This window comes from Spea bombifrons, chromosome 2 (genome assembly GCF_027358695.1).
Source record: "Spea bombifrons isolate aSpeBom1 chromosome 2, aSpeBom1.2.pri, whole genome shotgun sequence".
NCBI classification, from domain to species: domain Eukaryota; kingdom Metazoa; phylum Chordata; class Amphibia; order Anura; family Pelobatidae; genus Spea; species Spea bombifrons.
The window spans coordinates 138773711-138789656 of NC_071088.1; the positions used below are offsets into that span (position 1 = coordinate 138773711).

The window sequence follows — 15946 nt, forward strand, 5'->3', positions numbered from 1 at the left end:
ATACCAATCCACACACACATACCAATCCACACACACATACCAACACACACACACACCAACACACACACACACACCAACACACACACACATACCAATCCACACACACATACCAATCCACACACATACACCAATCCACACACATACACCAATCCACACACATACACCAATCCACACACATACCAATCCACACGCATACTAATCCACACGCATACCAATCCACACGCATACCAATCCACACATATACTAATCCACACACATACACCAATCCACACACATACACCAATCCACACACACACACCAATCCACACACATACACCAATCCACACACACACACCAATCCACACACACACACCAATCCACACACATACCAATCCACATACATACCAATCCACACACATACACCAATCCCCACACATACACCAATCCCCACACATACACCAATCCCCACACATACACCAATCCCCACACATACACCAATCCACACACATACACCAATCCACACACATACCAATCCACACATATACCAATCCACACACATACCAATCCACACACATACACCAATCCACACACATACACCAATCCACACACATACACCAATCCACACACACATACCAATCCACACACACATACACCAATCCACACACATACACCAATCCACACACACATACCAATCCACACACATACACCAATCCACACACATACACCAATCCACACACATACACCAATCCACACACATACCAATCCACACACATACACCAATCCACACATATACCAATCCACACGCATACTAATCCACACGCATACCAATCCACACGCATACCAATCCACACGCATACCAATCCACACATATACTAATCCACACACATACACCAATCCACACACACATACCAATCCACACATATACACCAATCCACACACACATACCAATCCACACACACATACCAATCCACACACATACCAATCCACACACATACACCAATCCCCACACATACACCAATCCACACACATACACCAATCCACACACATACCAATCCACACATATACCAATCCACACACATACCAATCCACACACATACCAATCCACACACATACACCAATCCACACACATACACCAATCCACACATACACCAATCCACACACATACCAATCCACACACATACACCAATCCACACATATACCAATCCACACGCATACCAATCCACACGCATACCAATCCACACACACACCAATCCACACATATACTAATCCACACACATACACCAATCCACACACATACACCAATCCACACACACATACCAATCCACACACATACCAATCCACACATATACCAATCCACACGCATACCAATCCACACGCATACCAATCCACACACACACCAATCCACACATATACTAATCCACACACATACACCAATCCACACATACCAATCCACACATACCAATCCACACACATACCAATCCACACATATACCAATCCACACATATACACTAATCCACACATATATACCAATCCACACATATATACCAATCCACATCTACCAATCCACACACATACCAATCCACACACATACCAATCCACACATATACACTAATCCACACATATACACCAATCCACACACATACACCAATCCACACACATACACCAATCCACACATATACACCAATCCACACACATACACCAATCCACACACATTCACCAATCCACACACATACACCAATCCACACACACATACCAATCCACACATACACATCCACACATATACCAATCCACACACATACACCAATCCACACACATACACCAATCCACTCTCACTGTATGCTTTCCTACCTTTTCCTCTTTTCTCCTTACAGCTCCTTTTCCTGCTCTTCGCTCCTCTTCTTCTTCAGTTCTTCCGAGGGCACGGGGTTCAGAGGGCACGGACAGCGGTGGGCGCGGCTTCAGTGTTGTGCGCCGGGATCTGACAACAAACCCCGGCGCACAACAGCTGTTGCCGCGCGGATCGCAAGGGAGCAGTATCGGAGGTCTTTACCGGACATCCGGCTCCCTTGAGTGATTTTAAGCCGGATGTCCGGTAAATACCTCCGATACTGCTCCCTTGCGATCTGCGCGGCAACAGCTGTTGTGCGCCGGGGTTTGTTGTCAGATCCCGGCGCACAACACTGAAGCCGCGCCCACCGCTGTGTGGCTGTGTGTGCCGGCGCAGGGAGAAGGAAAGCCCAGATCTCGCGCTTTCCTTCTCTCTGCGCCGGCTGATGTCGCCAAGTCCCGTGGCTCACTTGGGGGCCGCATCAGTCCGGAACGCGGGCCGCAATTGGCCCGCGGGCCGGACTTTGGACATGCCTGGCTTAAACCAACCTAGACTAAGAGAGAGAGCCAAAAAGCGATCAGGGCATGGTGGATGTACCGCCTGTCTGCCCCCAGTGGCCATATGTGACATTACAATACAACACAGAACCACATAATTCCTTGTTTTCTCCACTAATGCCCAAAGAGGTGGAAAAATGCAAGGACAGAGCTTCACGTTGGCCACCATCAAGGGAGACGAGTATACCTTCACCTCGAGCAACGCGGAAGACATCAGAGAGCTAGTGGTGACTTTCCTGGAAGGGCTGAGGAAGAGGTCCAAGTACGTGGTGGCCCTTCATGACAATCCAAATCCCGGTAAGGACATTATAACTATGCTTCGACTGGCTCAATAAGTGCATGAAGAGCAAGAAGGGATTCAAGTGTCCAGAAAACAAAACAGATTGTGTTTATAAAGTTGTGTATATGTTATTTAAAGGAGCCCTACTTTAATGCTAAGCGCATGTTGGAGTCCGTGAATTTTACTGCATGTTAATCGCTGCAGGCATTCCTTAGTTATTGGAGTTAGAAAATAAGACTTCTGTGTCCTGTAACTCCTCCCCCGGCTGCCTCTATGGTAAACAGGAAGCATTCCTCGGTACACTTCCTGCGCCCCAGCCAATCACGCGTCTGCTCTCCGGACACTGCTGGATGTAGATATTCTGGAGAGAGCTCAGAGAGGGGCTGCTAAGACGGGGGATGATTTGCGGGACGGAGCAGAGATAAACTCTCTGAAGCACCGTGTCCCGGGAGGATCTGAGGTGTATTCTTTTCTGTCGCCGATAGCGGGGGAAGATTCCGGCTTCCTCAGCTTTCTGAAGGGAGACCTGATCACCTTGGACCAGGACACCGGGGACACGGTGATGAGCTGCGGCTGGGCCCACGGCTTCAATGAAAGAACCAAACAGAAGGGGGATTTTCCCACCGAGAGCGTCTACGTGATGCCAACCGTGACCAAGCCTCCGATGGAGATTGTGGTAGGTGAATCCATGACATGCGCGATTTCCCAATTGTCGGAGGGTAGATGCCAACATCATTGGCTTCCTATCTGAATCCCCAATGGCTATGGTGATGTACCTTCTAAGGTGCAAGTTAAGTTTAACCCAATTAGAGGTGCTGGAGAAGTAGCTGAAATGCATCATTTTCAAGCACCGTCTATAGATCTATATAGTGACCCATTTAACCCGTACGCCAGGTTGTACAGTTACTACACAATGTACTATTGTACTCCAAATTCCACCCCTGGTCATTATACAGAATCTGTTTTATTAAAGGGATCTCCCACCTTTTTTTTTTTACTAGTATTACTAGATTATAATAAATCTTGTTGGTTTCTTTTGTGGTTTTTTGCCCCATAATATAATGTTTTCAGGCAGCTGCATATCAGCCGTTTGTATGATTCTCGCTCTGTTATCTGACCCCCAATCTACTAAACACCCCCCCCGACTCCTTATCATACTGCCTGTGGGGAACAATAGAATGGCTCAGTCTTAATCATCCAGATGGACTCTCTGACTAATTAAAGTCTATAGAGGAACGGACTTTATTAGCATTGCCATATACAGCGCTGGGGGTTATATTACTGTATACAGCGCTGGGGGGTTATATTACTGTATACAGCGCTGGGGGTTATATTACTGTATACAGCGCTGGGGGGTTATATTACTGTATACAGCGCTGGGGGTTATATTACTGTATACAGCGCTGGGGGTTATATTACTGTATACAGCGCTGGGGGTTATATCACTGTATACAGCGCTGGGGGTTATATTACTGTATACAGCGCTGGCGGTTATATTACCGTATACAGCACTGGTGGGGGGTTATATTACTGTATACAGCGCTGGGGGTTATATTACTGTATACAGCACTGGGGGGGTTATATTACTGTATACAGCGCTGGGGGTTATATTACTGTATACAGTGCTGGGGGTTATATTACTGTATACAGTGCTGGGGGTTATATTACTGTATACAGCGCTGGGGGTTATATTACTGTATACAGCACTGGTGGGGGGTTATATTACCGTATACAGCACTGGTGGGGGGTTATATTACTGTATACAGCACTGGTGGGGGTTATATTACCGTATACAGCACTGGGGGTTATTACTGTATACAGCACTGGGGGGTTATATTACTGTATACAGCGCTGGGGGTTATATTACTGTATACAGTGCTGGGGGTTATATTACTGTATACAGTGCTGGGGGTTATTACTGTATACAGCGCTGGGGGTTATATTACTGTATACAGTGCTGGGGGTTATATTACTGTATACAGCACTGGTGGGGGGTTATATTACTGTATACAGCACTGGTGGGGGTTATATTACTGTATACAGCGCTGGGGGTTATATTACTGTATACAGCACTGGTGGGGGGTTATATTACTGTATACAGCGCTGGGGGTTATAATACCGTATACAGCACTGGTGGGGGGTTATATTACTGTATACAGCACTGGTGGGGGGTTATATTACTGTATACAGCACTGGTGGGGGGTTATATTACTGTATACAGCGCTGGGGGTTATATTACTGTATACAGCGCTGGGGGTTATATTACTGTATACAGCGCTGGGGGGTTATATTCCTGTATACAGCGCTGGGGGGTTATATTACTGTATACAGCACTGGTGGGGGGTTATATTACTGTATACAGCGCTGGGGGTTATATTACTGTATACAGCGCTGGGGGTTATATTCCTGTATACAGCGCTGGGGGGTTATATTCCTGTATACAGCGCTGGGGGGTTATATTACTGTATACAGCGCTGGGGGGTTATATTCCTGTATACAGCGCTGGGGGTTATATTCCTGTATACAGCGCTGGGGGGTTATATTCCTGTATACAGCGCTGGGGGGTTATATTACTGTATACAGCGCTGGGGGATTATTATTTATTACTTTTGATTACCTTTCATTCCTTCCATCCCTGGATTTCCCCCTCTCTAGGTGTTAATTACGATGCCTCCAGACCAGAAACAAGACGCGGTGCGGACCGTCCAGCTGACCACCTCGGACCACGAGGAAAAAGTGAAGCCGTACACGTTGGAAGAATTCTCCTACGATTATTTCAGGTTAGGAACCGTTTCTGATATTTCAGCCGCGGGTCACAGCGACCCTTCCCCCGATGAGCAGATCTGTCGTTAAATCAACACAAGAACTAAAAAATGTGAAAACCAGTGTGAAAGGATGTCAAAAGAGTCATGAAGAGTAGAAAATAAATAAACTTTCCTTTCTTCCTGTTTACCGGATACCCAGCTGGTGTTGAGTATTACAACCAAAGTCCACTTGGGGGGCGCTCGTGTAAACCGGTTAAGGTTTATATGTAAAATAAAAAGGGAAACTTTGATAGTGTAGAGATAAACACAAATTATCTTATGGTGGGTATGCGTCAATCTATATGTATGTGTTGATCTAGGACCATTCAAGTCAAAACCTCGGGATCCGTATGTACGGTCTATACAAGGAAGCACAAACATAAACAGCACAATGGTGTAGTAACGTCCCTCACTGGAATACTCCCCCCGGTGTTTTCCACCGTCATAATTTTAAATGATTATAAAGAATTACTTGGGGGGGGTCGGATGTTCAGCAGTAATACAAGTGATGTTTAGTATTTTTTGATTAGTTACACAATAGACAGCAAGCAACTTTAACAATCTAAAAATGTATGGGACCCATAGGCTATTATCTTTTGCTCGAAGGAAAACATTGATAGGGAATACATGTAGAAACATAGCGTTTGATGGCATTTTCTTCCTCCCGTTAAGACTAGAGTTGTCTGCTTTTTTTAAATTTTACTGAGAGGGTGGTAGATAAGCAGAAAAGCCTCCCAGCAGAGGTGGTAGAGGGTAATACAGTGAGGGGATTAAACATGCATGGGATAGACATACGGCTCCTGAATCTAAGACGAGACCAACAACTGATTAAGGTTTGAGTCTTTACAGCAGGAGAAACGGGCAGACTAGACGGGGGCCGGATGGGTCTTTCATTTTTTAATGGTTTGGCTTTGTTGTTTTAAGGCCTCCGCCGAAGCACACGCTGAGCCGCGTCATGATCACCAAGAACCGGGGGAAGGACAAGCTGTGGACGTACACGCGCGAGCCCATCAAACAAGCCCTCCTGAAGAAAGTGCTGGTCAGCGATGAGCTGTCGCAGGAGGCCTGCATGGTCTTCATAGATATCCTTTACTGGAGGGCCGTGGGAATAACCAGTATATAAAACCGCATATCCACATAAATACCATCGCTGACCTTTATCACTCTCCAGATATATATTATTTTAATCTGTAAAAACATAGAATTATGGAAAAATATCAGATCTGCTTTAAAATGGAGGAGTATATGTGTGATGTATGTATGTATGTGTGTATATATATATATACACACACACACACACTTAGGTTTGGGGTCAGCTGTTTCCATGGAAATTTCTGGCTGGAAGGTAATTGCAAAAGGGTTTTCTAACCATCAATTAGCCTTTTAAACTTAAACTTGGATCAGCGATCACAACATGCCATTGGAACACAGGAGTGATGGGAGTGATAAAGGGCCATTGGAACACAGGAGTGATGGGAGTGATAAAGGGTCATTGGAACACAGGAGTGATGGGAGTGATAAAGGGCGATTGGAACGCGGGAGTGATGGGAGTGATAGAGGGCCATTGGAACACAGGAGTGATGGGAGTGATAAAGGGCCATTGGAACACAGGAGTGATGGGAGTGATAAAGGGTCATTGGAACACAGGAGTGATGGGAGTGATAAAGGGCGATTGGAACGCGGGAGTGATGGGAGTGATAGAGGGCCATTGGAACGCAGGAGTAATGGGAGTGATAGAGGGCCATTGGAACGCAGGAGTGATGGGAGTGATAAAGGGCCATTGGAACACAGGAGTGATGGGAGTGATAAAGGGCCATTGGAACACAGGAGTGATGGGAGTGATAAAGGGCCATTGGAACACAGGAGTGATGGGAGTGATAAAGGGCCATTGGAACGCAGGAGTGATGGGAGTGATAAAGGGCCATTGGAACGCAGGAGTTATGGAAGTGATAAAGGGCCATTGGAACACAGGAGTGATGGGAGTGATAAAGGGCCATTGGAACACAGGAGTGATGGGAGTGATAAAGGGCCATTGGAACACAGGAGTGATGGGAGTGATAAAGGGTCATTGGAACACAGGAGTGATGGGAGTGATAAAGGGCGATTGGAACGCGGGAGTGATGGGAGTGATAGAGGGCCATTGGAACACAGGAGTGATGGGAGTGATAAAGGGCCATTGGAACACAGGAGTGATGGGAGTGATAAAGGGTCATTGGAACACAGGAGTGATGGGAGTGATAAAGGGCGATTGGAACGCGGGAGTGATGGGAGTGATAGAGGGCCATTGGAACGCAGGAGTAATGGGAGTGATAGAGGGCCATTGGAACGCAGGAGTGATGGGAGTGATAAAGGGCCATTGGAACACAGGAGTGATGGGAGTGATAAAGGGCCATTGGAACACAGGAGTGATGGGAGTGATAAAGGGCCATTGGAACACAGGAGTGATGGGAGTGATAAAGGGCCATTGGAACGCAGGAGTGATGGGAGTGATAAAGGGCCATTGGAACGCAGGAGTTATGGAAGTGATAAAGGGCCATTGGAACACAGGAGTGATGGGAGTGATAAAGGGCCGTTGGAACACAGGAGTGATGGGAGTGATAAAGGGCCGTTGGAACACAGGAGTGATGGGAGGGATAAAGGGCCATTGGAACACAGGAGTGATGGGAGTGATAAAGGGCCATTGGAACACAGGAGTGATGGGAGTGATAAAGGGCCATTGGGACACAGGAGTGATGGGAGTGATAAAGGGCCATTGGAACACAGGAGTGATGGGAGTGATAAAGGGCCATTGGGACACAGGAGTGATGGGAGTGATAAAGGGCCATTGGGACACAGGAGCGATGGGAGGGATAAAGGGCCATTGGAACACAGGAGTGATGGGAGTGATAAAGGGCCATTGGGACACAGGAGCGATGGGAGGGATAAAGGGTCTCTGTACGCCTATGAAGAGGTTCTGTAAAAAAGTAGCCGTTTCCAGCTACAATAGTCATTTACAGCATTAACCCCGGTAATATTATCACAATAACGTCCCCTTTAGGTTTGTCTTTTTCCTTAGCCCGCGTCCGCACCTATATTAAAATACATGGGTGACTATCCATCGAAGCGCATGCGCTCGGTCAATGAGCTGACAGACCAAATCTTTGAAGGTGCCTTGAAAGCAGAAGCCTTGAAGGACGAGGTGTACTGCCAGGTCCTGAAGCAACTTACCGACAACCACGTCAAGTGAGTAAAGAGTTAAAAGGAGGTCAAAGTCAATGATCACCTAATTAACAGCAGGGTGATGCCAGGTTGGTGACCCTGCTCCTTTTAGGGACAACCTGGCAGGGGTTGTAGTTTGATGAGTTTCCCTGTAGCCCAGCTGGATACCCCCATGTGCTTCCCTACATCAGGGCGAAGCATTAGTGGGGCATCAGGCCTAAACATGCGCAATACAGAGGAATGCATAAAACTGGGGGAGGGGAATTGTGCGTATATTAGATAATCCAGTTATTGTCTCCGGAGTCCTGATGGAAGCCATTGGGAAAAACCGCTATTTTATGTAGGATTACTGGATTTGCCCTCATTACGGGCACCTATTAATAAATGCCTCACACAGGGTAACAAACGAAGAGAGTCACCAGTGAGCGGACTGGTTGAAAAATGGACGGTCTTTACATGTGGGATAGTTTTCTGCTGCCAACATGTCGATTTTTAACCCTGTGATTCCCACACTTAGATACAGCGAGGAGAAGGGCTGGGAGCTCCTGTGGTTGACCAGCGGTCTCTTTCCGCCCAGTAACTTGCTGCTGCCCCACGTGCAAAGGTTTATCCAGTCGCGCAAGCAGCACGTCCTGGCCGCGGACTGCATGCATCGCTTACAGAGAGCGCTGAGGTACGAGGGGTTCATTTCAAGAAAACTTGCCTATTTTTTTAAAATTCATACGAATGTCCAAAAACGAGGAGCGACCCCCAACGAAAACAAACAAACACGAAGCCGGGAGCTAAGGATTTTCGTTTGCATTTCGTCGCTCTCTCGCACTCATACTCAGTCTCTCACGCTCCCTCTCAAACTCTCTCTCATAGTCTCCCTACCTTCTCCACCGCCGCTCCCGTGTCCCTTTCTTCCGCAGCCCCGCTTCTTCTCTTTCCTTTTCTTCTTTCTTCGTTCGCTTCCCCGCGTTGTCAGCTCCGTTAACCCGAGCTCCTGGAGCACTTCCGATTGGAGGAACGATGGAGAGGGTGTGCCTGGAGTCTTCGCCCTTTTTGTGAATAATGCCCTGAGGAGGGCACTTTGACATCCCCAAGAGAGTCTCTCTAACAGAGGCAGCGCTTAAATATACTCAGGCCTTGCTTTGGGCCTAGTTCCGAACTCTCCCAGCCTGAAGGTCCTTCCTACAAGCTTCCCTCTCATGTTCTTCCCTCCAATTCCCTCACAGCATCTAAAAAAAACCAACCCCTGAGAAAGTCTGCCTCCTGATTGGTGCAGCTGCTCACATTGCAGTGATTGGTGGGAGGAACAGTTGGCTCCTCCATTTTGAGTCCTGGCAATGATTAGCTAACGGTCTAACCCATCAATAACTGTGAGGAAACGGAGGCTTAGAAAAAACTTTATTTACAAATTTACAACTGATCATTTACCTTCTATTTAATGTCTAGTTTTATACTATTTTTCGGGGTTGTGTCCATAAATATACTTTTTTTTCCTTTCTTTCTTTCTTTCTTTCTTTCTTTCTTTCTTTCTTTCTTTCTTTCTAGAAATGGCTCCAGAAAATACCCCCCGCATTTAGTTGAAGTGGAGGCGATCCAGCACAAAACAACTCAAATTTTTCACAAAGTGTATTTCCCTGACGATACCGACGAGGTAACCAACGACGCCAAGAACGTATCGATATAAAACCTATATTTATTTAATTATTTTAAAGCCTATTTAACAAATACACACATTTCATGTAAAAAAAAAAAAAATAATATTCCTGGGGATAAATAATAGTAATATTCCTGAAGAAAAAAATATTTTTTTTATTAAATTTATTATACATTTTTAATTATTATTATTTATTACTGATTTTATTAATTTATATTTATTATTAATACGAACGTCTCACTTTCTCAAGTTAATATAAACGATACTTTTGTTAGTTTTAGGGGATAACTCCCTTTTTTGGGGGTTTTCTGAAGGAATTATCCCGTGTCATGGCGGGAGGTTCACACTCGTCTTGTCTTTCAGGCTTTTGAAGTTGAATCCAGCACCAAAGCCAAGGATTTCTGTCAAGATATCGCCAACCGGCTGCTGCTCAAATCCTCAGAAGGCTTCAGTTTATTTGTGAAGATTTCGGATAAGGTGAGGGAAGGGGGGGGTTTGATGTCACATTAAAGGATCTAAGTGATGTTGGGTTTCATATTAACTTCATCCCAGTTCATTTTCTTTGTTCTAGAACATTTTTTTTTCTTCAAATGCGGCTAAAATCCGCCGCACAAAAACATCTTCTAATGAAGCCGAGTTTATATTTTGTTTTATTTTTTTAACTGGAACCTCAGAGAAGTTTCCAAGCGGGTCTGATTAAGATCGCGTCTCTCGTTTCAGGTCATCAGTGTCCCCGAAGGAGATTTCTTCTTTGACTTTGTGAGACATCTGACAGACTGGATAAAGAAAGCCAGGCCGTCAAAAGATGGTAAGAAAAAGTCTCAAGTGTCCAAAGCTCCTACAGTCCATGGCTTACTTTACACGGAAACCTAGAACCCGCCGGCAGATCGGCCCCATCCGGCCCCCGTCTAGTCGCCCGTTCCTCCTGCTGTAACAACTCAAACCTTAATCAGTCGTTGGTCTCGTCTTAGATTCAGGAGCCGTATGTCTGCCCCGCGCATGTTTAATACCCTCGCTGTATTATGCTTCTGTGGGTTAATAGTATCAGATGCCCGGCTAACATTGGGCTGTAGAGACTGCCCAGCGTAACTCTTGCTGTTTTCGGGTTTAGGGATCGTACCTTCCTTGACGTATCAGGTGTTCTTTATGAAGAAGCTGTGGACCAACACAATGCCTGGAAAGGACCCAATGGCTGACTCGATTTTCCATTATTATCAGGTAAATGGTTGTGTAGGTTACATTGTATCCACACTCTGTCCATTATCCGACTTCCAGCGTCCCATTCTTTTATATGAGATTCCAGATACATCTAGATACATAACATATGTGTTTATCAGCTCAGATAACCAAACCAAATGGGGGGTGGGGGGAGAAAAAGGGTCCGACTCCCACACTTGGCGATTTCCAATATGGTGATTGGTTCAGGCAGCCTTTAAAGATGGCCGTTCAAGAGAGGAGAGGACAGAGAAATGATTAGATAATGCTAGTTGCGCCATGTTTTGGAGGTCTGGAGTTCCTTTTGCTAAATTTATAAACCAGATATAATTATATAGATGTAGTTTTGATTAATAATCGGACGGTCTGGCTGCTTCGCCTCCGTTTCAATCCTGACACGGAGATTTATTTTTCTTAACAGGAGTTACCGAAGTATCTTCGCGGGTATCACAAGTGCACCCGAGAAGACGTGCTGCAGCTGGCGGCGCTCATCTACAGGGTCCGGTTCGAGGACGACAAGTCTTATTTCCCAAACATCCCCAAAATCCTGAAGGAGCTGGTCCCCCAAGATCTGATCCGCCAGCTGAACCCAGATGAGTGGAAGAGGGTAGGTGGCAAAAAACATGGCGGCCAGTCATACTGGGGGGGGGGGACACGCTAGCGTTCCCAATCACTGCTTTTTAATCACCAAATTTTAACCCCTTCAGAATCAAGGGGTTTTCCTACTCTAAAGTCCAAAATATTTGCCATTTTTTAAACCATTTTTACTATGTTTGTTAACCCCTTAAGGGCCAGGGCTTTTTTTAAGCTATAGGACAAGAACAAAGTGTTTTCTTAACCATTCTCATTTATTGATGCCACACATATTTATTTATTTTTATTTGGGGAGGGCAGTAGTGATTTTTTATGAATGGCATGTTTTTTATTCACAGTTTTTATAGGTATACACATTATCCACAGCTATGATAAATAGGAAAACAATCCCAAAAATAAATATGCTAACTTGCCCTGATTTGATACCTACCCTATATTCATGTATGTATATTTGCATGGTTCTCCTGGTACGTCATTGGCCTCAGAGGCGTTTAACCATAATCCCCCTTTTCCATTTTTCTTTTGAACCATAAAAACACTTTAACAGAATAATTACTAGTGGTAGTACGTTAAAAAAAATCTTAAATAAAATGTATATATATATCATTCGTTTCTTTATTTATTGCACTGTTGCCAGCGTAATATGGATCCCAATGGTGATCTCTTTAATAGCGGATGCCGGTGATATCAGTGGTCTCCTTATAATATTAATATTATTAATATTTAGCTCTGAAATTGGTTGATTACCTATAGTTACATGGTCTTCCATGTTTTTTTGATTAGTTATTTCTTTTTTTTGTCTTCTTTTTCATACAATTCTTCCTGTGTTCTTTGGCAGTCCATTATAGCTTATTTTAACAAGCATGCTGGAAAAACAAGAGAAGACGCCAAGGTCGCCTTCCTGAAGATAATCTATAAATGGCCAACGTTTGGATCGGCTTTCTTTGAAGTGAAGGTATTGCAGACTAATACCATATGACGATTCAGACTATTAAATGTATAGACTCACCGCGGTCTCTCATAATGCCGTCATTTATATATTTAATGACATGTTTGCCAATTTAAATCAGTAGCCACAGAAAGGGGTGACATTTACCCCGGACACGATAGACTGGATTTTATTAGTTATGTATTAAAGAAAAAACAATTACTTAAATCCATAGAAGTTAAACTTTCCAATAAATCCCTAATTGCATCCATCCAGGCATAAACAAAGTGATAAAAAATTCCAATTTTGCCTGAAAGGGAAAAAAATGCTTCTTAAAAGATTTAGAGATGTGTCTTGCTTCAATTACCATCACTGCTGACAATACCAAGTTCCAGAGACATAAAGGACCATTTGTACTGAAACCATGGGGCATCTGAAAGGCCAAGACCCCTGGGCATGTCTCCTATGACCAAGGGGCCCATCTGGCTTCAGCTTTGGCTATGAACACATCATACAGGAACCCTCACAGAATATTCGGCGTGATTCGTTCTGTCCCTGTTTAAATAATTTAGACCTACCCTGGGGCAATTCCCCCTTTTGCCCCCAAGGCCATCCTGCCCTCATTATCCAGTAAATCAACGTGCCTAGAATATATATGAATTTTTCTTTTTTTTTCTTCGTTAGCAAACTACAGAGCCTCATTTTCCAGAAATTCTCCTAATAGCTATCAATAAACATGGCGTCAGCTTAATCGACCCCAAGACAAAGGTACGTATTTATTTCTTTATTACATTGTTGTATTAGTGTGATGCATAGTCATTAACTGTCATAATTCGGTCTGGATAGTCCCGGCAGAAGCACCACTGGCCAGGTGTCACCAGCAATGACCAGGTAGGTTGGCTGGAGATTTGCCTGCTGAGGATATGCATTAGGGCTTTTGTATGATCCAAGAGGGTAAAGCAAACCAACACGCTATACAGAACAGGACAGGACACTGACAATTGTGAATCGGAATGTAACAAATAAATACATACATTTCTTGAGAAAAAGCTACACTCTAATTAGAAATAAGGGGTTAATAATATATTTTAAAAAGTCAGGAACACTCCAGTCCCCAAATATTGTTTTTTTTATGCATATTTATTTCAGATTCCATACCTCATTAATAACCAATATTATGCGTAATAGATTGCAAACTGGTCTAATCAACCCCTTGGAATCTAATAGGTCCCCATTGGAGAGATCCCAAAAGATATCAACATATTGCCCTGGCCCTGTGCACCGTATACGCTGGCGGCTCTGGTCCACCGACGCTCATTTTTTCTTCGTACCCCTTGTTTTTTTTTTTTACAGGACATTTTGGCCACTCACCCCTTCACAAAGATCTCGAACTGGAGCAGCGGGAACACTTACTTCCACATCACGATCGGAAACCTGGTGAGAGGCAGCAAGTTGCTCTGCGAGACCTCGCTGGTAAGTAGACGTTGACTTCTCATCTGCCGAGCGACACGTGGAAGCATCACGGTGCGGGAAATGTTACATTTATATCTAGAAAGAGGATAAAAGCCATAAAAATAGACAAACGCAAAGCTGGAGAACCACAACTTACTGATGGGCCAAAGGAACCCACGCGAGGGCCGGCCAGAAGACACATATGGGATATGCATATATATCATTTTATTAAATCCTAGTTAAAGAAAAGTAGTTCTTATTGCACCTTGTCGCATAATGTCTGTTTGAAACACTGTATCTCAGGACTGGTATTAATTCACCATGTATTATATTCCCATTAGGGATACAAGATGGACGACCTTCTTACGTCCTACATCAGTCAGATGTTGACTTCAATGAGCAAACAGAGAGGGACCAAAGCCAGCAAGTGAACGGACGTGCAGCGCTGGCACCAGGCTGTAGACTTTATTCGCAGATTGAAGCCGGTGGGATATCCCTGCAGCTGGGAGAAGACTTTCTCACCCCACGTTTGGAACATGAGCAGGACCGGATCCCAGATCTCAGCGGATTCCGAGGCTGAAGGTTCACTAACCCCACCATCCAGCGAGGATGACTATCTGTGATCAGGTTCTTCCTGACGAGGTCTACTGAAGTTACATCTTCTGAGTTGTGGGTCTACATGGGGCGTAGGACACATCCAGCAAGATTCCTACTTGGAAGGGTGGAAGGAAAGATTCCTCAAGGGACATTGTATGAAATGAGATGATTTAAAAAAAAAAAAAAAGTATTTTAATGGTTAATTTTAAGTGAAAGCCAAATCGGAAACCCTATGGCTACCAATACGTCACCCGCACTACGATGATTGTTGGAAAGTTACATTGCGGGTGCGCTACGATAAGAGCAAATTGTGAAAGTTGTGAACATATATAATATATTGCAAATTACAGAGGGTCCCATGGGGTCCTTAAGGTATTGAAGAGTACATTCCATGGTATATTAATTTATTTAACTTAAAGTTATGCACATCTTTGTTTTGAAATTCTTTATTTGGAGGAAAAAAATACAGAAATATTGCAGTAAAATAGTGAATGTGTCAAATAATTGTTCTCTTCAGATGGCTAATGAGGGGAAGAGAAAAGGGAAACCTAATCGGCTCTATACTTTCAAAACGCAGCGGATTAAACCCCAAATTAGTGTAAAAAATGTAAAAACAGTGCTATTTGGGACCCAGGAGTTTTTTCAAACAGTTGGGTTTTTCTCCCCCATAAATATAATTTTTTAGTATTATACACGTGGCTGAATTTCCCGTTGCCATTTTTATTTTGATAGGGTGTAGCGAGTACTATTTTTGGACGACATCATATTCCATCACTGCTGATAATAGATGGGGGTATAAGGCATATATATGCGGGAGGCAGAGGGGCATATCTGGGGGTTATAAGGCATATCTGGGGGTATGTGGCATA

General features: G+C 44.4%; 1 protein-coding gene across 1 annotated transcript in view; it reads left to right on the plus strand.

The window, feature by feature from the left end:
• The window catches only part of MYO7A (myosin VIIA), a 52112-nt gene extending 36605 nt beyond the window's left edge, over positions 1–15507 (plus strand). The window contains exons 34-48 of the mRNA XM_053456705.1: positions 2492–2661; positions 3130–3320; positions 5300–5424; positions 6373–6530; positions 8517–8670; positions 9164–9319; positions 10183–10288; positions 10655–10768; positions 11012–11099; positions 11403–11509; positions 11928–12113; positions 12939–13055; positions 13713–13796; positions 14382–14501; positions 14822–15507. Of these exons, the coding sequence (XP_053312680.1) occupies positions 2492–2661; positions 3130–3320; positions 5300–5424; positions 6373–6530; positions 8517–8670; positions 9164–9319; positions 10183–10288; positions 10655–10768; positions 11012–11099; positions 11403–11509; positions 11928–12113; positions 12939–13055; positions 13713–13796; positions 14382–14501; positions 14822–14911 (1966 nt within the window). The 3' untranslated portion in view covers positions 14912–15507. The remainder of the gene's footprint in view (positions 1–2491; positions 2662–3129; positions 3321–5299; positions 5425–6372; positions 6531–8516; positions 8671–9163; positions 9320–10182; positions 10289–10654; positions 10769–11011; positions 11100–11402; positions 11510–11927; positions 12114–12938; positions 13056–13712; positions 13797–14381; positions 14502–14821) is intronic.
• The last annotated feature ends 439 nt before the right edge of the window (positions 15508–15946 follow it).